The 27,047-nt window shown below is 41.9% G+C and overlaps 1 protein-coding gene across 1 annotated transcript; it reads left to right on the top strand.

The window, feature by feature from the left end:
• Positions 1-420: 420 nt before the first annotated feature.
• On the top strand, positions 421-17,231 carry scara3 (scavenger receptor class A, member 3). Its single transcript, XM_041065098.1, has 12 exons — positions 421-864; positions 9,160-9,195; positions 9,464-9,508; positions 10,193-10,312; positions 12,597-12,677; positions 13,105-13,223; positions 13,620-13,864; positions 14,098-14,317; positions 14,438-14,526; positions 14,634-14,826; positions 15,131-15,308; positions 15,396-17,231. The coding sequence occupies exons 1-12, from the start codon at positions 858-860 to the stop codon at positions 15,881-15,883; spliced, it is 1,821 nt and encodes a 606-aa protein (XP_040921032.1). The 5' UTR covers positions 421-857; the 3' UTR covers positions 15,884-17,231.
• Positions 17,232-27,047: the final 9,816 nt, after the last annotated feature.

Below are 27,047 nucleotides of genomic sequence, written 5' to 3' on the forward strand. Positions count from 1 at the left end.
AGACTGGTGCCAGATAGGGATTATAGCTTTGACATGTGTGTTACTGTGTGTGTGAGTAGCTGTGTGTTCACAGAGGCCATTTTCCTGTCTCGCAGTCCAAGGCCACAGATATTCAAGGTGCTCACTCCACAGCGTTCAAACATTTGTTAGCAATTAGCCTCGGCCACAAAACTGACTTTCAACAAAACACAGGGACCCTCCCTCCCCCTCCTTTTTCTAGCTTTTTTTTTTCATCCTGTCCCTTTTCAGTCCCTCCCTCATTTTCCAGTTTTTGCTCCCCTCCCATCTCTCTCTCTCTTTATTTCTTGCCACTCTTCCTTGTTCTCTTCCTCCCTCCCTCCCTCCCTCCCTCCCTCCTTCCTTCTCTAAAGTTGCACATGGTTTCTTTCTGAGGAGGTTTAGTTTTCTCGGGCTCTGGATGGGAGAGGGATGATGCCAGAGGGCTGCAGGCAAACACACACGTTCAAAACTTAGAGGAAATTTCGGCCAGTCTCCTTTGGCACTGATAGACTTACAAGAACACTTGAAATAATCTGTGCATTCCTTTGCCCATATGGGCTGACATTCAATGTGGCTGAATCCTGAAGTGTTCCTCTCCATTTTTAAATCTGTGGAAGTCATTTTGGGACTTGTGGCCTTTCTTTCTTTCATTGGAAACTTGCAGACAACTGGAAACCGTTATACGAATGATTTTGCTGACACCTCAACGGTAAATTGCTGACTACTTTTGCTGTTCCTGGGCACTTGCTTTGTGGGGGGAAAAAAAAAAGGTGAGGACTGCAGCATCACCACCATCATCAAGCTGAGCTTCAGCAAACTGGACAAGCTGTTTATACAGGATTCTTGAGCCAGGAATCATGAAAGGTAGAGCAGTTTCTCTGATTTCTTTCTTCTGATTTCTTTCTGAATTTTGAGCACCTGTGAATCTTCTGTCACATCTGCCTGTCCCATTTTCATGTGACAAAAAACCCCCAAAACATTTCTTACCAATAACCGGTACATTTGCCAGTGTGAAAAATACTTGAACATGTAGTCGGGAACAGTATCTGTCATGGTGGCATGCGTGCAGGCACCTGCACATGGCACCAGCAACCACATATGTTTCTCATCTGCTCTGAAACTTGGCAGCGTGGATCCTGAGAAAGTGTCGGCTTGTTGTTCTTGGACATAAGACTTTGATCAGTCAGCTTTAAATCCCTATATGTGTGTGTGTGTGTGTGTGCACACCACAGCCCCGTTTCATGAAAACATAAAATGTTCTCTAGCCCTGCCGGTCTGCCGCAGATTGACTTAATATCCCCTTTAAAAGAGGCAGAGTGAAAACATAACATTTGAATTTGAGCGTTTTTCACAACATGGGGAGAGAGAGGAGAGCTGCCAGTGGCTTTGAGGAGGGCAGTGGCTCATACATGGTTCCCAGACATACAGCATGAGAAGTGAAAGGCTGACAGGGATGGAAGGAAACTGAGGAAGAGAGGGAAACAGAGAGGAATGAAACCAAGCAGAAAGACGTCCCACATGTGGGATAACAGCTTGAGAAGATGTTAAGAAGTGTTGACATATTCATTACTAACAATAACGGGCGTATAATGGATTTTACACTGTATTTGTTGTTAATGCTAACTGAAATAGATCTTTTCCTCTGTTTCTGACAATGTTTTTAAACTTGGAGGTCTTAACCTGCAAGATCCATGGTTGTTGTTCAGTGCTCCACTTCCAACAGATGACTTGAGAGTCTTGTGAGTGTGTTCGGTACCGTGATGTCTCTTTCCTGAGACATCTCCCTTGATTTTGTTTTCAGTTTCTGTTGGTATTACACTTGTAGAGAGTTTTACAAAACTTATTGAATTGTCATTGTGCTATTTCACAATATTTTAGGTAAGCAAATAAAGAGGAATTAAGGTAGAATTATAAGTATAAATAAAAATAAAATCAAACTCCGTTTAGCGGAAACATATTGTGTCGCTGTTCCTATCGAGCCTCGAGGAGAGAAGCTGCCACGAACCACGAGACGACACAGCAAATTAACTCCAGGAACATATACAGTACGCTTCTCAGCCAAACAGTACAGGAGGTCTGTTAATGTGGTTTCCAGTCTTGCTGAGAATGAATCCATTCCAGCCCGACCAGAACAAAACATGCTGCCTCATACATTCCTAGCAGGGCTGGAGAGGAGGTGGGCAGGGGGGTCAGAGAAGAGGGAGGCAGAGGAGGAGTGGGGGCGGAGGATAGGAGACAGGTGTATGGCTGGAAAAGGAGAGACTGAGCGAAGGGGAGTAGAGGAGGAACAGAAAGAGAAAGAGATTTTTCTTTTTAATGCCATTTTTGCTGTGGCAGCATCATAAGTTGACAGCCATAGCATTTCGAATTTGGATTGAAAGGACAACTTGTTCTTTCTGTATCCACTGTGCACTTTTTGATTTATTTTTGTTCACTTGGATTCATTATCTAAATGTTTCTGCTGGACTTTTTCCTGTTTTCACACTAACACAAGCACTATACACATAAAAATGCTGAATGTGCTGCAACTGGACACTTATTTAAGAAGGCAGTGATATTATTATTCTGGTTAGAGGTAGCTCTGTATTTTTATTAGATTTTCTTCCATTTATGTAGGTGTTTTGCCGATAATATTCACCTTTTATACTGATAAATCTGGCCGGACTAATTGACTATGTTCTTCTGGTTCACTTCCTTTGGTTAAACAAAATTTAAATGAAAACAATTTTGAGCTTCCAACTTTGTGGCAGCAGTTTGTGTAAGGCCCTTTCCTGTTTCAACATGACATGTCCCCGTCCACAAACCAAAGAATGATAGGTTCTTAGTAACTAACAGCTCGTTTTAAACTCTAAATGTCTTAGTTCAGAACAACTATGTAAACATAACACAATAACAAGCTGTTGCATAATTTTCAAAAATAAATGTTAATTGTTAATATAATAACAACAGAAGAACTTGTTGCAGAAGAACTTAATATTAAGCATCAACACACTTTAAACCATATATATTAACTTCCATTTGGAAAGTTTTTCTCATTCTTACCTTTAATTCATCACCGGAAAGTTAATCTAGAATGATGATCATGTGAAATTTGAGGGAAAGTAAAAAAAAAACCTACAAGCCTTAAAATAAAGCATTAGAGACTACTGAACACACCCTTTGGCCCTCACAGCCCTGTAAACCCAACCAGGCTTGTCTGTGTCTCGGCCTGGCTGTCCAAAGCGATTTAGTCCAGAGGAAACACGATGCGTTTATGGGATCGTGACTCTGAAAACGTCCTGTTTCACTGCCGAACCACAATAAAAGAACATTCCCTTGTGATGGCTCGCCTATAACTCCAGCTTCGCAGTCTACAGCAACACATACCAGGCGTTTATAGCTGTGTGAGGAGACCACACATTCCAGTCATAGGGCACCTAAAATGACTTGGATGAGGTCAGAGGTTTGGAAAGGGATCTTTTTGGCTTTACAGGTTGTGGTGAAGACCTCCACTCTGATCTGGAGCAGGGCTCGTGACTTTCGTGTAAAGCTTGGATTTGATAGAGGCTCTTGAGAAGGATTTTCTGGTTAAAATAATTTAAACGACGTGTTGAATCTATGCATCTTTAAGTGGACATCACATCATGGAGTGATCTAGTGAGGTCAGGGGGCATTCAGGGCATGTGACTCACCAAGGTTAACAATTTGCACAATCCCCTTGCGAAAGTAAAGTCCAGAAGGAGAGTAAAGGGAGGGAGAGGGTGGGGAAGGGGTTTGGAAAGTCCAAAACCCCCTGAGAGAAACCACCACAGAGGAACCACAAACATAAAGTGGTGCTGATGGTTAGCTGACTCAAGGAAAGGCCTGGCGCTGTGTTCACAAACACCAAAGGTCTGATGGTGAAAGAGGATGGAGGGAGGAGGGCTGATTGACTCCATGTGGTTGAAGGGAAACATCCCAATATTAGATTTTTTTTTTTTTTACTCCATAGAGTTTATCTTAAAGCCCTGCTTTCACATGCCCATAACCCTGTGTTTAAGTCTGTAAGTGATACCTACGAATACCTGTACGTGTATCCTGATGGAACTGGTTAGAAACAATCAAAACTGTTTGGAAAAGCTCTGTAACGGAGCCTGTAACATGTCTGTCTCATGTCCTGTGTGTGTGTGCCTGTTTTACCTTGCTGCTGGATGGATATTTTCACAGGTGTGGTGGCTGGCCACTGTACGCCATCTGAACTAGCAAAATACAGCACAGTAGACTGAACTGGGCCAAAACCCTGACATTCACTGGAACCACAACAGACTCTTACTAGAGTGGTTAAAAAGATAATGTCGCCTTGGCAGGCATTTTTGAGACGATTCTGTGGTGAGTTGATTATCTTTTGTAGAGACGTTTAGCCCCATTCCTGAATCTCTCTCTCTGTTTTTTTTTCTGTGAGGTTCACAGACTCTCTGAACTGTAAAAACCTTTCAGTGCCACTTGTTGTACTAAGGCTACTTGTTCTGCTCCGTGTGTGGATTTCATTTGCAAAACAAGGCAGAACAGGAAAAGGAGAACGGGGCAGCAGGCAGGCAAAAAGATCCAAAAACAAACAGCGATTCAGAAACAGGCAGATGCAAAAAACAGGAACAGGGAATGGGGAACAGGTGAGTAACTAGGTATGGGGATTCAAGTAACTGGAAAGGTGGGAGAGGCTGGGGTTACTGCAGGGCAGGTGGGAGTGGTGGTAAGACCGGCAGTTAGAGGAGAGTTAGTGAAGGTGGCAAAAAAAAAAAATGAATGAACTTTTACTGTTTGTGAGCCTTTTATGTCAAACCTGATGTGTGCCCTAAGGCTTTACCAGACACGCCAGTTAGCTAAATTGTTTATATCAGGAAAATGTTGGTATTCAGATATGGATAAAAGTAATCGGACATGCTGTGTGACCCCACTAATGCTCTTGTGGCTGATTGGGACCAGAATCTCGTGGAGAGCCCTCCCTGAAGGGTGGGGGCTGTTCGAGAAGCAGATCAACTGTTGTGGTTTTAGAATAAGTTGCTCAAACAGTCACGTATGAGAGGGATGTCCGTGTGTTCATGACCATGTAGTGTAAATCTCATGTCACCAAAGTTGTTATTCTTATTTGTGTTTAGTTTAACTATACAAACACACGACATGTAATCAAAACAACATGTAACAGTATTGTGTTATTTCTGTGGCAAGCAGCAGTGTTATTTTCCAGTTCGGGAGCCCTGACCAGAGCAGAATGGTCAGCTGCTTTCCAGTTAATTACAACACCAGAGGACCCGTTGTCAAAACAGGATCTAACGGCCGTATGATACGATTTGTCTCAACGAGTTTTCTTGGCAGAATATGGACACATGGTCATTTTCCTGACTTAATTGTGCTTATATTGAATTATCGACTGTTCAGTACTACATCTTTTGGAAGAAGCTTTGGAAATGTTTAGTTTTGTTGGGTTTTCTTTGCACAGTCCTCTCCTGTAAATACACGTCCCTACAGTTTATTTACTTCTTGTTACAGCTAAGTGTACGCTGGCTGGGCTCTCTGTGTGCAGTCAAACTGCAACCCAACTTTTCCATCCTCAGTCTGCCTCTCTGTCTGGATAAACAACTCAAAAACCTGGTCTAGTTTGATTGACTGTGCAGAACAGTTGGCTGCTAATAATCTGTATTTAGTTTACAGGCTTTACTATTAAATGTAACCATGTCAATGACACACCTGGCCTTGATGTATAATGATATTATTAGTTAAGTGCATTTTTATTGTCATTTCCTTCAGAAGAGAAAAGAGTTGACGTTTGAGTTTGAGTCCAGTTTCTCATTTGTCCAGTTACATTTACCTTATAATTTTGATACCCGGTCATCGTTACCCATGTCATCCTTCCAGCCCAGTGGTAAGATTTACTACCCTATAGGGAGGGGTGTTCCCTTTATGTAATGAGGTGGAAAGTTAGGGTCAGGAGGTGAGGTTGGTGGGTGGGCATGTAGCAGGTCTGACTTTCATGCTCATGAGCAGAGTTTGTTTCCCATCACAGATCTCTTATTAATCGCCTTTGCATTAACCGTGACCACAAGCTCTCCCTAATCTTAACCACATGTTTGCCTAACCTGGACCATGCCTTCAACATAAGTGACCTGCCATAACCATGATCTTTAGCTGACCCTGCTATGGCTGACATGCACAGATATTGGGCAATTCCATGTAGCACATGGCAGTTTATTTATATAATTTTTTTTAATGATCTGATCCCAGCCAGTTACAAATGAATAGTTTATGAAGATGTGTTTACTTTGCTGTACCAAATAAATGACCGGTCCAGTTGTTCATGAGTCACACCAAAGTGCTCATCTGACAAACAGTTTATCCACTGTTTCAGACTGAACCAAATACCCTTTTTAGTAGTTCCACAGTGGTTTGCCATGGCCTGACTGTATAGGTGTGACCTGGTGGAGCTGTGTTGTGCTGCTGTCAGATCAGCTCAGTTCTGCTGTGTGTGTTGGACAGGTCGACTTCCTCGCTAACGAGACAGACATGAGGGCTTTTTCCACAGAGAGCAGGAAAAACATGAGGAAAGAAAAGAGCAGCAAAGAGAGAGTGAGGGGGTGAGGAGAAGTATAACTGAGGAGCCCACGGATATTTGAGGGTAGATATTGATGGGGATATTTTAGAATTTAGCTTCCAATAGAAAATCATGTGCTGACATTCAGACATTTGGATCTGGCCATTTTCATGCCACAAAAGTCCAAAAAATGACAGGAATTCAGTTTTCCCTCTGAGAAGTATTTTAATGAGGGTGGGAAAGCCAGTGAAACAGGGTTTAGACTAGTATGGGACATGAAAACTCTGCAGTGAAACACAGGGTAGCAAAGGGTGTAAACACAATATTTACATATTTTCACCTTGCAAAGTTGATGAACTTGTTAGCTTATTTACACATCCAACAGTAGCACTCATTTGGAGTTGTGTTTCCCCTCTGGCAAATGGGAGTCCACTATTCACTTCCCTTTTAGCTCCATGTTGATCTTCAACTCCTGAAGGAAATATCTATGTTTTTAGCCACTAATTACTCCTCTGTGTCCAGCGACTGGTTGCTAACTTTGTCCATCTGATGTTTCTTGTTGGGCAGGTAAAGGGGGATTATCTGACCTTTTTCCACTGAAAAGAGCTGCCTGCTGCTGCTACTGCTGAAAACAAGGTTAATGGGTTAAAGTTACAGGCGAAAAAACCAAAACAGTGTGCTGAAAGACACTAAAAAGAGCTGAGGGGAACAGCAGCGTGATTGGTAATTCTCTAGAGGTTTGTCACTGTGACGGACTGTTTCAGAACACGAATAGCCATTTGATCGACTTTTACTTTTTTTTGTACATGGTTGCCTCCACCTCTCTCTCCTCCCTCCATCGTCATGTCAGCCTCAGTGTTTTGTGCCTCGTGCGCTCAGACCTGACCTCAGCTGTTCCACTGCTGACTCATATAAACATTCACCTCATGGTGCCGTTTGCCAGCCAAATTTGTATTTTACAAACATTGTTTTTGGAGACGCTTTTTGTGTTTTATCTTTTCATTTTCTTAAAAAATAAGTTAACTTGTGGAAAACCTAACATTAAAATACTCAGATTTCATCCCTGTTCTGACTTTGTTTGTGTCACCATTGAACCATCATCTACTTGAACTCTGTTATTTGCTTCTCATAGACAGTGATCAGAAGTAAACTGCTGAATTCAAACCACATGAGCAGTAGCTGAGAACTAGGTAAAAAGTACTAAAACAGGCTGGACATCAACTTCTGTTACCTGTTAGTTGTTTCTGACCCTCAGACCTTCATCAGACATTGTGTGGAACTGCTGCCAGTGTCATTATCTTTCATTTCTCTCTGGTTCTCTGCCTCAGAGGCCAGACTTCCCTTCGTGTTGAGCTGATTATGTGGTTAACCACGGAGATCAAACCACAGCAGACATTTTGGTTTCAGAAATGTTGCATTTGGCTTGAGACACGGAATAAAACTAAAAAAAATAAAAATAAAAAATCTCACAACTCAAAACTATGCACCAGAAAATCCACATCTACTGCTTCACCAATATTCACACTAGAGTACAAAAGACAACAAAACTCACGTTCTGTGCACCTGCTGCAACATTTGACCTATAGCCTCCACAAATTTATTGCACCTTAAACCTTACACCTTACATGTGGTAAGTATTTGACACTCAGAACACAGATTTTTGTTGGAATATTCCTTTAACTTCTGTCTGTCAACACATTTCCACAATCAGCAACGTCACCGCAAATTTAAACATGTTCAGGTGCAAAGATAAAATAAGTCTTTATAATATGTCTATGTGCATTACATTATACAGCAGTCTGACAGCTCGGGCTGCCAGTGTTAGCTTTAAGGCTGGTTCCATTTGCAGCATCAACTCAGGAACATGGCAGAGTGTCCAACTGTCTCCCTTCAGCTGGTCAGCAACCTGCCAAACCCCCTTTTTTCCTGTGTCTCAACACGTTTCCTTCAGAAGCCGCCTCCCCTGTGGTCCCACTGAGTATTTTGGTTTCCTAACATCAAGCTCTATACCCGCAGTCCCCTCAGGTGTGGGGTTGAGTACCAGTTTTGGGTGGTGCGCAGTTAATGACGTGTTGTATAAAATCCATTGCTGTTACATACAGTTATAAAAACATGATGTGGAGTGTGTTCTGGGATTTTAAAGTAAACTGTCGTTGTGTGGTTTATTAAGGCCTCTGGTTATATTCTGACCTGCTTACTTTGGCCTTTTTCAGCTTGAGTGTGTGATGACAACCTCCTCAGACACGTGTGCAGACATAGCACACACAACACTCCCTCTAGAATCAGCACACACAAAAAACCTCAACAACTGTTCTCATACTTTATACCACGATGGGGCTGTTTCTCCCGAATGAGGAACAGCTCAAGGAAACATTTGAGGAGAACAAAAAAAGAACGTACATTTTGTTGTACTTTTCTGAGATAGCAGCCTCACACCAAGCACACAACACAATACGGAGTCTTCAGGGGCAGAGAGTGGGGGGAATGTGAGGCAGCTGGTTTGTATGATTTATGACAGGAGTAATAAAACTTGTTGCTGGTTCCAGCAAAATTGGTTTCACTCAGTTCATTTTTCTAAACGTCTGTTTTGTGCCTCTCTTTCATTTTTTTGGCAGACAGCTATGGTGGATATGAGAACCAGCTTTTCAAAGGTAACGATCAAGCTGTTCTGTTGTCCTGAGCTCAGAAACATAAATGTCAGACCACTTCATTGTGCATGATCGTCAGTCACGTTAACAACATGTGTATTGTCTATGGAATCCGGAGTCTGTGGGTCAGTTTGGTAGAGATGCATGAGCAAAAGTTACACCTTTGAATTTCCACAGTTTTCCTTCATTCATATTTGTGTTGTGTGTCAGTGGTAGAACATCTTGTTTTCAAATTGTCATGTTTGCATTTTTTCCTTGTCTTGTTTTTCAGAGGAGGACCTCAATGGAGAGGAAGAGGAAATCCCTTCATTTAGAGGTGAAGGCTACACACACACACACACACACACACATACACACACACAAGCACAAGTCTAACAACAACAAACAAACTCATTTGTGTCAATGAAGATGTGTACTCACAGGCCATGTGTTTGTACAAACGTGGTTTGTACACACATGCCTGAATTTGACTTCCAGGATGTGGCTTCTTGCAGCTTGGTTCTTATTTTTGTTGTTTTGTCCATGATTCGCAGCACTTATAACTTTGCACCAAGTAATTGCTGAGGAAGACGTGACTTTGTCAGAGTCTGACAGGACATAAAAAAATCAGTGGTCACATGATCAGATAAGTTGTAAAAAGCCAACAGTACTGACAGAGCACCTGAAGGGTCAATAATAAGACCTAATTGCACAGGAAAATTGTCTCTGTGCATATGACTGAACTAAGTAGGTCAAAGTTAACCCAGACAGACATTTCTCTTCGGTTTTGTTTTTCTCTCCAAACAAGTGTGACTAAGTTGAGGGTTTGTTTAAAACCTGTGTGATCTTCTGACAGCTCATGTTTCTTGCCCCATCTGATTTACTTTTAGTGCAGCTGCCACATTCCCAGAACTCAGGAATTAATATGCTTTGTTATTATTAATAATGGAAACGATGGTCAAAACTACGAAGATACGCTTGTTATTTAATTACTGTTTACATTCATTTATTGTGTTTCCAGGTCGTACCAGAGGAGGCTGTGTGAGGTGCCAGCAGAGCCATTCTCTTCAGCTGGCTGTCAAAGTCCTCTATGGATTTGTTGCATTCCTCATTATTACCGTGGCAGTGCTGGCATCACTCGGTGAGCTCAGATTGATTTTTTTATTCTCACTGAGCAGCTTAAAATTACAAAAAAAAGAAAAAAAGCACCAGATACTATCTAATTGCATTGGCCTTTCTTGGAAATATTCAGGTATTTAGCAGCTAAACACCAGTTAATTTTCAGGAAATTATGAGGAAGGTCTAGAGAATAATAAATAAATAAAGCTTTGCCCACTATGCATTAAGAGTGAAATGTGGGTCTGTCATGGGAAAAAGTCAGGCTCTGCTTTGTGTGTCTGTGTGTGTCTCAATAATACAAGGTCCATTTAACTCCCATAGATCAAATGAAAGTGGTAGTGGGTCCTGTATGCCATGTTTTACCTGACAGCTGCTGCACCAACAGATGCTTTTCACATTAACATGACTTTTTATTGGGTTTCAAAGCCGTAAATCTTCATCTTTTACTACCGTTCAGGGATCTCATAGGAGAGAGGGAGGCGTGGTACAGTGATGCAAAATCCACGCAACACACACACACAAATGCACAAGCTTGTGTTCAGGTACACATGTACAGAAAGGCAATAAAGTGTGGTTTTGTTCCAGGTCTGCTGAGAACTGTGTGTGGGCATTTCACATACATACATATGAAATGCTCACTACATGTTCGCTAAGGTTTGTCACGTCCACCATTTTGTAAAATCTGCAACCAACCAAATATTAAATGGAACCTTTTAGCCATCTGTAAACATCCCTGCTGGTTAGCTCCTCCATTTCTTTAAGCTTTCTGTGACTGTTGTTGTTCATTTGAAGCAAGCAGGCCATTGTACTAAACAAACTGTGTGAGGCTAATGCGTTGCTAATACAACGTTGTGTAATGGCCTTACTTTGCGTGGGGACTGAGCAACCCACACATGAATGTAAAACCAGGCAGCCAGCTGTCTCCTAGAAATTAAGTTCATATATTAATAAACTGTTTTCTCTAAGTTGTGGTGACAACATAATCGTTGGCTGGATTATGCTGCATTTATGAATTGCATCAGAGTCGCAGGAGGTGGTTGAAGTGGTTAAAGCTGGATTTGTTGCATGCACATCCACCACCCTGAACGCCACACCCTTAATTTCTGCCTTGCTTCATCTCGAGCCTCTTCTTCCTGCACCGAGCTTTAGAATTGGTTGTCTGGACTGACTGGAGCTAATCTTCAGTATACTTACTGTACCAGTTCAGTTTTATAATACCTTTGGGTCTAAGATTTGTTTATAGTATCTCATCTTTGTTTTATCTAACACTGTTTTAACTGTTTAACAATTGCTTCCAAACACACATAGCGCTGTTGCTGTTTTGTAATGTTTTATACACAGAAAAAGCACTTAGCTTATCTTTTTCCCAGTTTGCAGCACACAGCTGTACAACACCAAACCACCAAAAACTTTAGTATCAACAGAGAAGATATTGCACTTGGCTGCAACTCCCAGCTGTGCATGTGCCTTAGGAAAAACACTAACCTTTGATTTTACGTTCCCCGCTGAACATCTGTTTTACAACAAACAAATTCTTCTGCAAAAAATCTGTTAAGCAACAAGTGTGAAATGAAGAAAAGCATTTTTTTTTAGCTCTTTGCATCATTGAGAAAAAGCATTTAAAATATTTACTGCTGGTACTGCATGCATAGATTCCAAGTGTAGGTGAACAAAATGTAGACAGAACCTTGCACCATTTTCAGCATCATTGTCACAGCAGCTAACACAGGAGAGCAGGTTGTAAGTTTTTTATATATGCAAACACACTGTGGAACAGACCTGCTTTAATCCCCTGAGTCAGAGACTAGGATGCTGAAAAAAAAAAAATCTGCAAACACACATTATGTAAACTCACACTCACTAAATCGTTTTTGCTCTCTGGGGAAATATGTTGGGGCAGCAGGACCTGGTCTGCTGGCTAAACCACCATTCATCAGTGTTTTGGCCACTTTTGTTAGCTAATGAAAACTTTATGTGTTTTGTTGTCAGGGCTTAAACTGCAATTTCCTGTTTTTACTCCTAAATACTTCCTATTTCGTATTAACACCAAGGTACTGCTGATGTTAATCGCACCTGCATCCACTCAGAAACATTCAGGACCATTTTATTTATTTTTGTTAATTCTCTGATGTTTTTCTGTTTGCATTTGTTTTACATATGTAAAGCTAATTTTTTAATTTCCCACTGACTTTTACAATAACAACTCTGACATGTTTAGACGTTATGTAAATCCTGATTTCTGGAATAATAATATGTGTTTATATGAACATTTTCTCTTTACTTTATCCACATCACTGTGTCTCCAGTGTTCAGGAAGGTTGACAGCTTGTCTGAAGAAGAGTCCGTCTACCACAAGAAGATCAACAGAGTTCAACAAGGAATAGACGGTAAAGTAGCTGAATTGCAAATTGTTTGCCAGCCCTACAGTTACTGACTAAAAAACAGCAACAAACAAACAAATTACATCGACCCTTGACCTTCATTGTTCAGAAGTTTATTCTTGACTTTGACCAAATGGTTTCATCACAAGGTACACTGACTGGTCCCTGAACAGCTCAGGGTCTTCCTCTCCATGTCTTGTGGTGGGATTATATTGTGTTTTGTAAGCTACATAGACCCTGCATGTGCACATTCATGAAGTGTAAAGCAGTACAGATGATTGAGTATAATGTCAGGAGAGCTCAAAGATGTCTTACTCAAACACACATGTGGTTACCAGAAGCTCTGTCATCGACAACTCTTTATCCACGCCTCACTGTCTCTCCTTCTTCTCATCTCTCTCGCTCATTTTCTTTCTCTGACTCCCTCTCTCAGATCTGAGCTCCACCTCTAACTGTTCAGGATGTCTTGATGTGACTCTGTACAGTGAAGAGATCAGCAGGCTGAAGAGAGAGTTTGAAGACATCCAGAGAATGATACTGGGACAAGAGCAGGTATGGTGGATCACAACCAGCATTTCAAAACCCAAAGATATTCAATTTGTAATAAAATACAGAAAAGCAGCAAAAAAAGGTAACATTTATTTAATAGGTCCCATATTTTCCAGTCCAGGAAACTTTCCTCATAATTTCATAAAAATCAGCTGGTATGTAGCTGTAAATTACAAGGATATTTCCAAGAAAGGCGACAGAGTGGTACTAATAATAACAGAAATGGAGAAAGTGTTAGTTGTTAAGTTGTTGTTATATTTGACTTACAGAAACTGAATTGATGAACTGATGACAGTATCCATCAGTTTCCTTGAAAATTTTGATTCATTATGATTTTTACCGTCACTCCATTCTCTTCTGATCGCTAACTCTTTCTCTTTGCTCCCCTTCCCCCTCCAGGTCCTGGACCAGGCCTCCCAGGCCCAGGCCGCTCTAAGGGCCACCAGCAACCGGCTGACACGCGACATGCAAAACCACCTCGTATCGATCAAACTTCTCAACCAGTCCCTGGAAAGATACCTGGATCGTGTGGAGGGCTGGAAGGACGTGATCGAGGAAACTGAAGAGAAGATGAAAACTCTGACCGAGGATCAGTATGATATCAAAGCCACAGCACAGCAAGTTAACACTACAGTGGCTCTCAGGTGAATGGAAAGCTGAGGGGAGAGACAGATGAACAGATAATACACAGGATTAAACTGTAGTGTAACTGTAATAGTGGTTGAGTTACTTCAGTCTAGACTAAGGTGGTGGACCGACAGACTGCCATTGCCAGCCCTAGAGCCATATCACTAGCAAAAGCAGAATAATGTGGACACAGAATAATGTTTCATCCACTGCATCTCACATGTCTTCCGTGTTTCCCTCTGCTCTCTAGCACGATGTGGATAGACGCCCTGCAGAGGAAAGCAGATGAGGAGACTCTGGTCCTCCAGAAGTTGACCAGCGACTGGCAGAACTACAGCCGAGTTCTGAGCGCTATCAAATCCAACACCACGAGCACCATGCAAACCATGCGCTTCCTCCAAAACAGCATCTTAGCTGATCACCAGAGAATCGCCATGTCCACCGAGGTGTACTATGACCTAACTCAGCAGGTGTGTGTGTGTGTCTGTTTGTGACATATGCCTCGTTAGAGATTCTGAATGCTTGCAAAAACATAATAGAGGTTTAGAAAGAAAAAGTGCAGATGTACAACACGTGTGTGTGTTTTGCAGGTGATGAACCTGCAGATGCAGCTTGACAATGTGACATCTTTCATGGATGAACATGAGGAGAACATGCATGACCTTAACTACCATTCCAGGTAACACACATGCATTAAAATTTGTACTATTATAATAATTGTACTGAATGATATTTATTCCCTGGTTTACACCTCAGAGTGTAACCATCCTCAACCGTCCTCTTCAGGTACTACGAGAACCGTACAGGCGAACGTTTCTCTGCCTTGGATGGTCGTCTGAACTCCATCGAGATGGAGATCGACACGGTGTCCTCCAGCATCAACGCCACCGTCAGCCACGTCCAGAGCATGTACAAATACATCAACATCGAGAGCTCGTCCTGCCAGAGCCGCATGGGCAGACACACGGAAGATCTACAGGTTGAAAACACACAAGAACCAAGAACTAATTATGAATTACTTCGTGATTTGATGCTGATAAATTGACTGAAAAATATGAGCACACAAAAAATGCATACTGGAGTTGTTGTCCCGCACATGAAGAAGTTATGTTTTTACCAAGAAGTTTTGTTATACACCACAGTTATATCCCAGCTAGGGTGCCTGACTTCTCCTTCTCTACCTTATCTTCTCATTATCCTCCTCCTCTTTCCTCCTTGTTCTTTGTGTTCATCTTGGTTTTCTTCTGTTGCCTCTTCTCTTCATCCTCACACGCTTTCTGCAGAACCTGAACAACACAGTGTTGTTACTCCTCCACTTAGCCGACACACTGAGGCAGCAGAATATGTTGTTAAATGTCCGACTGGATGTGGATGTCAGGAACCTGTCCATGGTGATGGAGGAGATGAAGCTTGTGGACATTCATCATACCCAGCTCATTAAGAACTTCACTATACTAAAAGGTACAATTTATTTTCATGTAAAGAGAAAACCTGACTGTACATTTACACTTTTCTGTTTAATGTCACCTCACCGTCTTTTATCAACAGGTGCTCCTGGACCTCCGGGGCCCAAAGGGAACCGTGGTGAAACTGGTTCAAAAGGGCCCATGGGACTTACTGGGAGCAAAGGTGACCGAGGACCCATAGGAAGCCGTGGATCCATTGGAGAGAAGGGGTCTCTTGGGCCCAAAGGTGCCCCAGGTGAACCAGGTCCCAGTGGCAACAGAGGGGCAGTAGGGATAAAAGGAGCCAAAGGGTCTCTTGGTGCACCAGGGCCACGTGGTGAGAGGGGCCAGAAAGGTGATGTGGGCCCCCCTGGTAAAGACGGGGTCCCAGGACCCACAGGGCCTCCAGGGATCCAGGGTCAGGCAGGATTGCCAGGCATCATAGGGCCAACAGGACCAAGGGGAAAACCAGGGCCAGTGGGGCCACCTGGACCACCAGGAACCCCTGGACCTCCAGGGTTGCCATACCCCCATGACCACATCAGCACCCAGCGGGTGTCACGGTCCGCTGCTGGGTCCAAGAGGCAGTAGAGAGATGGACGGAGACATAGACTAGAGGTGATCTGTCCAGTACAAAGAAGCTTAAGAATCATAGTCTGATATGAACTGAAGGAATCTCATCCATTGTGACTGGAGACGCAATAACCCATCTGTATGGGACTGTGCAAGACAATGGAGAACTTTATGATCAAATACATCTAATCAATCTGGAGATGGGGCTTTAAAGGACCCCCTGATCAAATAACATGACCACAAGAAATGAACCAAGAGGAGGATTTAAGAAATAGAAAACAGAACTGCTGTTGAGACGTGAGAGCACTCAAGGCTGAAAATAGACTATGTTTGGACAGACTTTGAATTTTATATGGTGGTGGTCTTCATACAACACATGGATCTCATACTGTAACTCATTTGGATGGGTCTTTTCTTGTATTAGACCCAAGTACAGCAGACCTTCAAGCCTGTTAGTCCATACACAAGTAACAAAGTACAGAATGAGCTTCTACCAGAATTAAAAACCTGTCTTAGGTGATGAGATAAATAAGAATAAAAACACATCCATTACTGAATTTTATGTCTTGCCTAGTTGAATGTACTGGAAGTGAAGAATGTGTTTGAGGTTGTTGTCAAGCCACCAAAACCTCATGGGGCATAATGAATAGGAGGGCTGTTAACCACAGAGTTGGACGAAAGTGGTGTTTTCCCATACAGACTACTCAAAGGTTTACATTCCCATGCACTACTATATGGGCACAGAAAAAATCTTTTTTTTACATTATGTACACGATGACACATCCTTTTCTGGTGGATAGCACTTTATTGGTTCTTAAAGTGTAAAAAATTAAGGTCAGTTAGCTTATGTTTTGGTATTTCAGAGCAGGTACTCTGAAGACCATTTTTTTCCATCTATAGGGCAAAATTGTCATTTTATGATCTGTGTTTGAAGAAGTAAAGCAGGCTAGCTGTTTCCCTCTGCTTCCAGTTTTTATGCTAAGCTAATCGCCTCTGGCCCTAGCTTCATACCTTATTCGCTGACACGAGAGTGGTATCAATCCTCTCGTCTAACACAAAATCTTGAACTATTCCTTTAAGACGTGTGATGGCTGGAAACATGTTGGTACCAAAGCAGCAGTCAATTTCAATTTGTTTTCCTGCAAACAAAATGCTGCCTTTCTGCAGTCTCTGCTATAAACAACTGTGATAGAGAAATTACTTTTGAGAGTGTTTGGGTCTTATGATACACACATTAATAATCATTTATATCTCAGAAAAAAAAAAGCTTTACTAAAAGGGAAACATACTATTTTTGTAAACCTGCGTGTTGTAATGAAATGCAACTGGATTGCATTGAACTTCAATAAATTCTTGTTTCAACAGACCCGGTCTTGTCACCATCCTACTGTACCAAAAAGCAGAGTGCTGTTGTGGCCCTGTGAGGGAAAGGGAGTGGTTTTGTCATTAATTCAAAACACATGTGAACCCCTCCCATTAAATTTTTGAGATCTGTAGCCACTGACTCAAAGATTTTCGATTGTCCAGATTTACCCTGTTGTTTTAACATAGGTACTCCACCAAAAATGTGGCCTATAATTTACATTTTACAGTTCACAGTAGAATATGGAAAAGTATAGGATGCACAAAAATTAAGATTAAGAGGCATGAGATACAGGAAATCACCATCTGTGATCATTAACACGTGACACGGACTTGGTCAGATGTGTTGTTGTAGAAAACAGCTGATAACCTCCAGGTTGTTGCGACAGCCCCGATCTCCTGCTGAATATACAGCAGTTCTCTGTTTCTCAGTGCTGGAACATGACAGGCCTTGTGGGTTGTTAGGAACCTGATCTCCAACAAAAACTTCCGTCAAGAATCCACCCAAATCCCTTATTCCTTTAGTCCCCATGGCTGTTATTTATGTGCATGGAACATTTGCTCTAAATCACTTCAGAAACCTGAAGCAAAAGGCATAAAATTGCTGCGGATCTATGAAGCAAGAAAATATGAATGAGTCTTATATATGTTTGATTTATTTATGCTGCACTACACTCTTAAGACATCCCTCCATCTGACTAGCACCATTCTGATTCTCTTTTATCAGGCTTGTGGTGAGGGAGACCTCCAGCAGACAAATATTTCCACATGCGGAGCCGTAAATCACCAGGGCTGTTGTTAATCTGTTGGAGGACAAATTTGCATGGCACACTATCACAGATGTTACCGCATTCACCAAACAAAAACAATGGAAGAAAGAAAGAGAGAAAAGAAAACAGAGTGAGTAAGAAAGAGAGGGAAGGAAAGCAAAGTGAAGCGAAGCACACCACCAGTAAAGTTTAAAGACAGGAGTGGGCCTTGGAATATTTAACTGGGAGCACAGAAACTGTAAAACTGTAAAACAGCAAATTCAGCAATTGTGATTACAAATCAGAAAGAGATGCATTATTATGGCAAGAGTTAGATGAAGGTATTGTAACAGTTAATCAGAGCACGATGATGACAAAGGTCCTCTAATGTCAAGGAAGTAGTTCATTTAATTGAGACCATAATCATTCACCTGGTATAAATAATAATTCAATCAAAATAAAACCAAAGGGAAACAAATCAAGACAAGGAAGCATAAATGGAATGCCTTTGAGAAATTGTAGGTCTTGAGATTTGAGATTTAAAACACCCAAAAGATTCTGCTGACACTACACTAGTGAGGCCACCATCGGGGTGATATGAGAAAAAAACAGCACCACTGACGACTGGTTTGGAACAGGAAACAAAAAACTGTCTCTAGTGTTAAAGCCTGATGTTCTGATGAACCATCACAATTACTACATCATAACCTACACTGTTACATTATATAACCTACATTATTTTTTAATCTTCTAACTTTTACCAGTCTCAGCACCATCTAAACCTTCGAATCAGTAACAGCAACAGGCAGTGGTTCATGTTTCAGATTGTCAACATCAGTCAGCCACAATCAAACCGAGGTTCACATGAGTAATATGGGAAAAGGGGCAGGGGACCGAGGCCTGTTTAAATTGGCAGGAATCACTTGTTAATTTTGGTTTTCCCTGTGCACCACATGCTTACTTCCAAGGTATATTTGAGAACTTTAACATTGCCAGAGGTCACTGGAGGGGGATTTTTGTAGGAGCTTAATTATTGTTTTTCTACTTATTATAGTGGCTCAGCATCTCTAATCCTAGACTCCTGTAAACATACTGCCTTGACAAAAAACACCACAAATGTTCATCAGGAGTTGCTGTCAGATGAAAACCTCTATGGTGTCATCTTTGTGGTGACTCAGAAAAGCAGCAGCGTCTTTACTTTGCAAACTCAAGTTAAACCAGTAGCAGAATTTTGTGAAACTGGCGCAGTGAATGAAGCTGGAACATAAAAAAAAAAATCTCTGACATGGAGAGAGAGCAGCTCTCTGCCATGTTAAAGGAAGTGAGGTGTGAAGTGTGAGGAGGAGGGCATGGTGTGCTATAGCCATGGTGAAAAACACCAGGTCCAGCCAGCATAAACCCTGCAGCCAGATGTGCTCTCAGAAACCTCTGCCAGGTCTGAATTTCCCAGGTGGAATATATTTCACCATTTCATATATGTGTCATTTTTTCACCCCACAGGCTTAGCAGCAGGCTGAAAGCTCAAACTTCATAATTTACCCATTATTCTCCTTCTGTAAGTCATTAATGATGGGATGTAACACTCTCTCCATCACTCCACATGAACACTTCAGGGCTGATTGGCTGTGAAGTGGATTGAGTAGCTGTGATGTACTGTGACAGGGTAATGGTTTGAGGCCTAACGCGCCACACAGGACCAATGCTTTCTGCTGAATCGGTGATGTGATGTCATGCCTGCACATGGCTGTAACGTGAGTGAGGGAGCACTGGGTTTCTGCAATTAATAAATAATCCTACCTCGGACTGTAATTCAGATTTCATTGCAGAGGGTTTTTGTTTAGACAGTTGAATGGAAATGATGAGGTGTCAGTCCACCGCTGTGGTCCAGACTGAGCAGGCGATCCCCAAACTTTGCTTCACTTCATCTGCATCTTCTAAACAGAATGGCACCAAACTTTGTACAGACATTCATGGTTCACAGAGGATGAATCAGTCACACTGACTCTGGTGATTCCCTTATGCCTGTGCATGCCCCCCCACACACACATTCCTGATGCCGGAATAGAGGGGGCTGGCAATTTCTGTAACTTTCTGCAAACCGACAATCACACGCCCACTTCATGTGACTGTCCATGTGTGCAGAAGTGAGTAGGTAGTGAGCACAACCTGACCCGGAGGTGGATATTTGTGGTTTTGAGTGAAATGCCCCAACAGCTGGTGGATGCGTGTCAAGAAAAGTCAAGTAATTTTTCATGCAGAATTTAAATTTTTCCAGAATGAAAATAGCTTTTGACCTCAGTAATGCTTTCTGATGGACGTTTAGTTTTAATAGTCATGATTGCTTACATTTTTATTAAGATCAACAGCACTGGCAATTGAACCCTTCACCTCACCTTAGTAACGTCTGTGCCACTCATTAATATAACAACTTTGTAATGGAGATCATTTCCTTTCACAGCTTCTCTCTTCTCGTTTAGTTAAGATTAAGATTTACTGATCTCCACATGAAAAATAAAACAGATTCAGCACGGAGAGAAATACATGGCTTCTCTATATGTTCCCCCCTTTTAAATTTCATGATGTCTCCCAGCCCTCTGTCACTTTAATTCCCAGGTCAGGTTGTGTAATTTCAGTCATAATGACGTTAAATCTGCCTGGAGTGGGAGGTGACACAGGGAGACATTACCTAACCTGCACCAACACACACACATACATAAATGCACAAACACACACGCAACGTAGACGTTAGCTAACTGTTGACTTGACAGGCCCCCAAAGAGCTCATTACGTAGACAGCTGTAAAAACACACTTGGCCTTTCACTTTGGCTCAGGTAACTATTATTCTGTACGTATGTGTGTGAGGACGGGGATCACACCTGCTGCAGTGTGTGTAGTGAGTCAGCAAGGAAAATAAATAGATTGTTATATATGGGGTTTTTTTGTTTTCATTTACAGACTGTTAATCATCTGATATGTGTGGATTAGGTTGTATTTGTGTGAAGTGTTTTGAGACTCTTTTCACAGTTTCCCATCCACAGTGCACAGGTGTTGCATTTAAGTGCTAGGGGAAAACTAAGATGTCTGGCCTTTCAATGCATTCAAGTGGCAAATTTCTTATAAATCTTGCTTTTACTTGTGGATCTATATTAGCTCAGTTGTGTGTGTTGCTAGGATACAGTTGAAGTACTGTAAACTATCTGCTGTCTACTGTCATTTTGTGAGGGAGTATGTTGTTTGAATCTAAGAGCAGTTCTGCCTTGAACTGGAAGAAAAGCATGCACAGACCTTTTGGACCCCCCTGAGTTACCCAGCTGGAGGCACTATTTCTGTTGGCAGTGGCTGCAGCGAGGAGGGTGGGAGAGCTGCAGGCTCGGGGCACGAGAGCATCTGCACGACAGGCGAAAGAGGAGCAGCCTGAACCCTGCCTCTGTCTCTGCTGAGGTACTCTACAGGTTTCTCCTTCAAGCTGGGATAAAGGAGCGGGCCTGGTCCTGTCCGCTGGTTAAACAGGATATGGAGCTCAGTTAGCGCTTAGCCTAGGCTAGTAACACTCACCCTGGAGTTTACATTTCTCTTTGTGTATGAGTTAAAGAGTAATTAGTGAGCTTTGGAGGTGCTCGTAGGCATGCTTTGGAGAGAGCCACGTCTAAGCTAATTGCTAAGCTAAGCTAATTACCTCCATGCTAGCCCCATATTTAACACGGACTTGAGATCGGTATCAGCCTTCTCATCCAACTCTCAGAAAGAAAGCAGTTATGTGTAAGTCCAAAAATGTTGACCTAGTTAATGAAGTCAGACCTTTTCACTGTCACTTGCTGTCTCACTGAAATGTGAACGTGCAGCAGCAGGAAGAAGCACATGTGCTCCCCGGCCTGCAGCCACACTCAGCTCACAACAACGTGGAAACCTCTGAGGTGGGATGCCTCCCTGGTTGAGAGCTGCTCCTTCGGTCAGGTCTGTTTATCTTTGCCAGATTTCACAGGCTGAATTTCTGTTTCACTGCGTCCTCCAGAACATGTAGGGTGCACCATATGTGTACGCATCTGTGTGGAAAGATGGTGTGGATATGTCGGAGAGGCAGTCAAAGAAAAAACAACATAAATGCCCAACTTACGTACATAATAGACAGAAAAATACAGACTTGCAGTTTTGACGTCACACACCCGTTTACCTTGAGCACCAGCCCAAATCCTAATCCTCTCTCTAGGACTGTTTTCCTCCACCACAGGAAAAACGACTCTCCTGCAAAACGGCTTCCTCCAGACGCTGCTCTGAAGTCAAGTTATTTCAATAAGTAACCTAACATTTAACACACAGAGTAAATTAAAGTATTATATGTTTGTTTGCTTTGCGTGGCAGAAGAGGGAAGAAGTGAGGTCTTGTATTATCATAACCACGTGTTTGGAGTTTGGAGTGAATCTGTGACCAAATGAGGAGGATTAGTCTGTCGTCACCGGCAGAAGATCTTTGGCTGATTTGTTTTTTCTCCATTTTATTTCTGGCACATCCTGTATTGACTCTGGTTCAGTTTTTAAATACTTATTTTATTTTAGCTAATTCCAATAAAATGCTTCTTCCTAGTTAATGAAGCTTGGCGAGAAATCGTAGCGAGAAATGTTTCAGAAGCATAAATCAGAACATTACACAACACATGTGCGGTCGACTTATCAACACAAATATGAACAACAGAAAAATGCTCACAATTCAGGCCAAAATATTGGGACAAATGTGTTTTGCATTTTTTTCACAAACCGCAAGATAAACAGTTCAACAATCCAAAGCATTTTGCAAAACACATGTCCAGTTCAACAACTCCATAAATAGGTTTAAGGGTGGATCAAATTCCCAAATAGTGTTTGGTTTATCTGTGGAAGGGCTGCTTTTCTGTAAACACCTGGGATTTTGCCATTAAGGTGGAAATTGGTCTTCTCATCCCTTCATTTGCAATCAGAGATGTTTTTGTTTATGATCTGCATTTGCGATTCGTCTTTCTTCTCCAGCTTTGCCAAACAACCAGTAGGAATTCAATAGTTAAAACTCTGGGTCCTGGGTATCATCATTGCAGCAACATGATGGTGGTCTTGTTGTGGGTTGGTGGGTTTTCTCTCATTGCTTTTTCCTGTTTGGTAAAACAGGCCAAATTGTGTATGAGTCATTCAGAGGACCCACATGGAAGACAGCTGTGGCAACCGAGAGGACGAGCCGTGACAGTTCCTCAACATTAAAAACCAGTAATTTGGTTACTAAACTAAAAAAATATGTATTTCTATTCTACTTTGCCATCATGTGCAATTGTCCCTCAGTTTAGCCACAAAATACTTCTGACAGTCTGCAAACTCTGGACATTCAAAAGCAATTTGGCAACGATTTACCACACATCAGGGATTTCTGGTCTTATTGGGATTAGGCAAGAAAAAACAATAGCATTATATTTCATCATCTCATTCCACTTTTTAGCAAGACAACAAATTTATGAACATAAAGACCAAAAGCCAAACAACTCGTTTGGAATAATGATTGCTGCTTACTCTGATTCAGAATAGTTTATGCTGACCTAATTTTAGGTGGACAACTTAATCCACCTAAAACATGGTATGTTTCTTTAAAAAGCTGCACCCATCACACGACCCTGTGCAGACACACAGTCAGACCCTTGGTTAACCCTCATTCTGTGTGTTTGGGAGGAGCTGCAGTATAAAATCCTCTCTTAATTTCCCTCCCTGTGTTTAGAATAACATAAGTCCAGCTGCTCCAAATGGAAACTGCTGTTTTCAGACACTTTGCTCTGCTCTCAGCCTGCTCTTTCTCTCCGCTCTCTGTTTTATCTCAGCTCTGCCAGAGGAGGGATGTAAGCCATTACATATTTAAAAAACCTCTCCTTTGTGTTATGCAACCAGGTTCCATATCCTGACTTGCATCTGTGTTCCCCCACACTGTAATACTGCCCCTGCTTTTATTTGCAAAAGTAGGGAATGTTGATTGATACAGTGCTTTTAGTTTAGTTATTTTGCTTGTTGTCATGTCATGTTGTTGTTGCAGTTTGTCTCTCATTCGTTGTTGGCTGACTAAAGTCAGAGTTTCAACTCCGACACTGAAATGCTGGGTTTTGCTTTGCACTGGCGTTATCACTGTGCGGTCTCTTGGTTGTGTATTTGTGTATCATATGCTGTATTTTTCATGTGCCTGTGTTTATTTGTGCGCAATGACAAATATACAGCCATCTGTAGTAGATCCAGATGTGATGTTTGCTATGTGTTGGTGTCAGAACAGTGTGTACTGCACAGTGTAAATGTATTGAACATTTATACTGATGATGAATAGTAGAATTGGGAGAAACAGTAGTTCTGGGTTCAAAAAAGACTCAGGGAAGTGTCACAAACAAGAGTCGTGTACATAAACAAATCCATTTCAACGCAGATAATTATTTCCATGGGGAGCAGATTATGGCGAAGCTGTAAATGTGACAGGGTCTCAAATGTCGTGATAGCAGCTGTATGGCTGTGGGTTTGTTGGAGTCAGGGGTCCCCGAGGAAATCAGAGATAATTATGGGATGTTTATAATGTCACAAACATGCACGCTCACGCAACCACCCACCTACACAACACATTCTTCTACACACGCTCGTGTAAACACAGAAAAAAGACCCAAGATCGTCCTCTGAATGCAGTCAGATCCACTTTATTTGGGAAATGGTTTTAAAGGGTATTTAGCCTTAAGTCTTCTCGATTCTTAGGAGCTCAAAGTATTCTTATCCAGATGACCCTTTAATTCCTCAGGATGATGGATATCCACTGAAAATCTACTGTACAGATGAAAATTCAAACTGATCCTTTTTCTGCAGGAAATTCTTTCTGTGTTGCACATCACACACATTTTCCTTCATATTTGAACTTCGTCCTTGCTGTCCAAACATTCCTCTGACAGACTCTCAGGACCTGGCTCCCATTAGCTTTTGGAAACCGGTCAGATATTTGTATCTGTGATTGATCGAGGGGGCCTGTTTACCACGGAGAAGTCATGAGTTAAACTGCTGACACTTCCTCTACTTGAACCGATGCTCCAAGAGGATTAAAGTAAACGCTGGCCACAGTTTTCAGCCACCTGCCTGACCCAGAGGGGCTTTATTATACTGTCAAAAAGATGAATGAATGATTCACTGTCATTTTAGCTATCATGTTGGAGGTACACAATACTAACTGGCTGATACACACACAAGATCACACGGGGGATATTTTAAATCTGAAACATCAATCAAGTCAGGAAATTAAAAAAAGGGCTTTGTCACAAGGGGATGGGGGGAAAGGAGGTTTTATGTGCAACATCCCTCTTTAGTCTTACGGTAAATTCACAAATATGTTCTGCAACTCTCACGCATGCAGCAGACGAACACACACAAACACAAACGCCGGCCAGATTGAACAGCAGGAGTGCACATGCTGAAAAGGAAGATGATCTCACTGCAGAACATCACCTGGTATGAGTTAGCTGTATGTTTTTAACTGTTCTGTCGTCTGTTCATAAACTCGAGATAAACTGGAAACCAAAAAATAAATGAAACTAAAGTGGCAGAGCCACTGCAGTGAACTGACTGACTTTTAATTTCAACAGAAATGTGTCGGTCATGGAATAATAACGGAAACAAATTCTCACTCAACACCAAGATACTGGAGGGAATGATGTTTCCTTAAAGTAGCTTTACTTTGCTAAAACAATATTAATTGACAGGTCATTTTAACATCCTTAAGCAGAAACTCAAAAACTCCAGCAGAGATGAAAAGCAGGCTACAGACTCCAGTGACGTCACTTGAGGTAATTTTTCAGACTTCACTCGATTTTCTCTGGAGACACAAAAACCTTTACATCAGTATTTCTCAAAATCTATAAATAGATTTTGGTTTGTAAAACCAGATGAGTCCCCCTTTAAGGTTTGTTTGCATCCTCTCTAAAGCTTCAATCTCAGACCAGTGTGAGGATTCAAAGTAAAATCTGTGGTCTTTAGACAATTATCCTGTCTCATGATGTTCCATGGCACTGTGTCGTCTCCTGTTTACGAGGTTATCACAGTAATTGTTGCTGTTGCCTAGTTGAAACACTTTAATCTGAAATCTGACTTGATGTGGACAACATCATTTGGAAAACTGGAAAAACCGCATCTTCACCAGAAACACACAGATACAACGTGTTCGTTAAAACATATGAGGGTCGACCTTTTGGACCCCACATGGGTGACTAGTTTGCACGCTCAGTGAAGCATGTCACACACACACACACTGAAACACTGAGATGGTTCACTACCACGTACCTGTCCACTTAGGGCCATGGCATGTAAGTGTGTGTGTGGTCCTTTTCTAACATTTTCGACCAGGAGCAGATGTTAGAGTGACCAGTGAATGCTATTTCCATCGCTTGTGTGCGTGTGTGTGCGTGTGTGTGAGAGAGAAAGAGAGAGAGAGAGAGAGACAGAGAGAGAGAGAGAGAGAGAGAGAGAGAGAGAGAGAGAGAGAGAGAGAGACCACTGCAACTTCAGCTTGAGCTTCTAGTATTCCTGAGTAGACAGCTCTTTCTACAGCATTTGTCCGAGGGGCAGGGTTGACAAACATAAAATACATAAGAGGGGAAAAATGCCCAACATAAAGATGAATAAAACAGGCAGTTAAATAAGGTTGAGGGAAAAGGACTGTATTTCCACCATAAATGTTCTGTATTTCAGCTGTGCGAGTCGACGCCTTGCACCACAGAATGAGACCTTTCTTCCTTGTTCAGGTGAAAGTCTTCACTTCTTTGCTATTTCTGGCTTCCTGGATTAGAGGTTTTCCATTGGAGAGCGGCCACTATGGTAGACCAGACAGTGACCTCTGGCTGTCACCAGTGAGACAAGTACTGATTCTTATTTATTTTTTCTTTATTTTGGTGGGATGGTTGCTGAGGGTGTTCGCTCGAAATCTTTCCAACCTGTCATAATGTTATTAAAAGAAACTGTGTGATCAAACGAACGGCCGATGACAGTCATGTGTTGATGATTTGCCTTTATGAAATGTTAATCGGCGGTTTAGCTGCAACATCTGTGGG

The sequence above is a fragment of the Toxotes jaculatrix genome, chromosome 19 (assembly GCF_017976425.1).
Source record: "Toxotes jaculatrix isolate fToxJac2 chromosome 19, fToxJac2.pri, whole genome shotgun sequence".
Classification (NCBI taxonomy): domain Eukaryota; kingdom Metazoa; phylum Chordata; class Actinopteri; family Toxotidae; genus Toxotes; species Toxotes jaculatrix.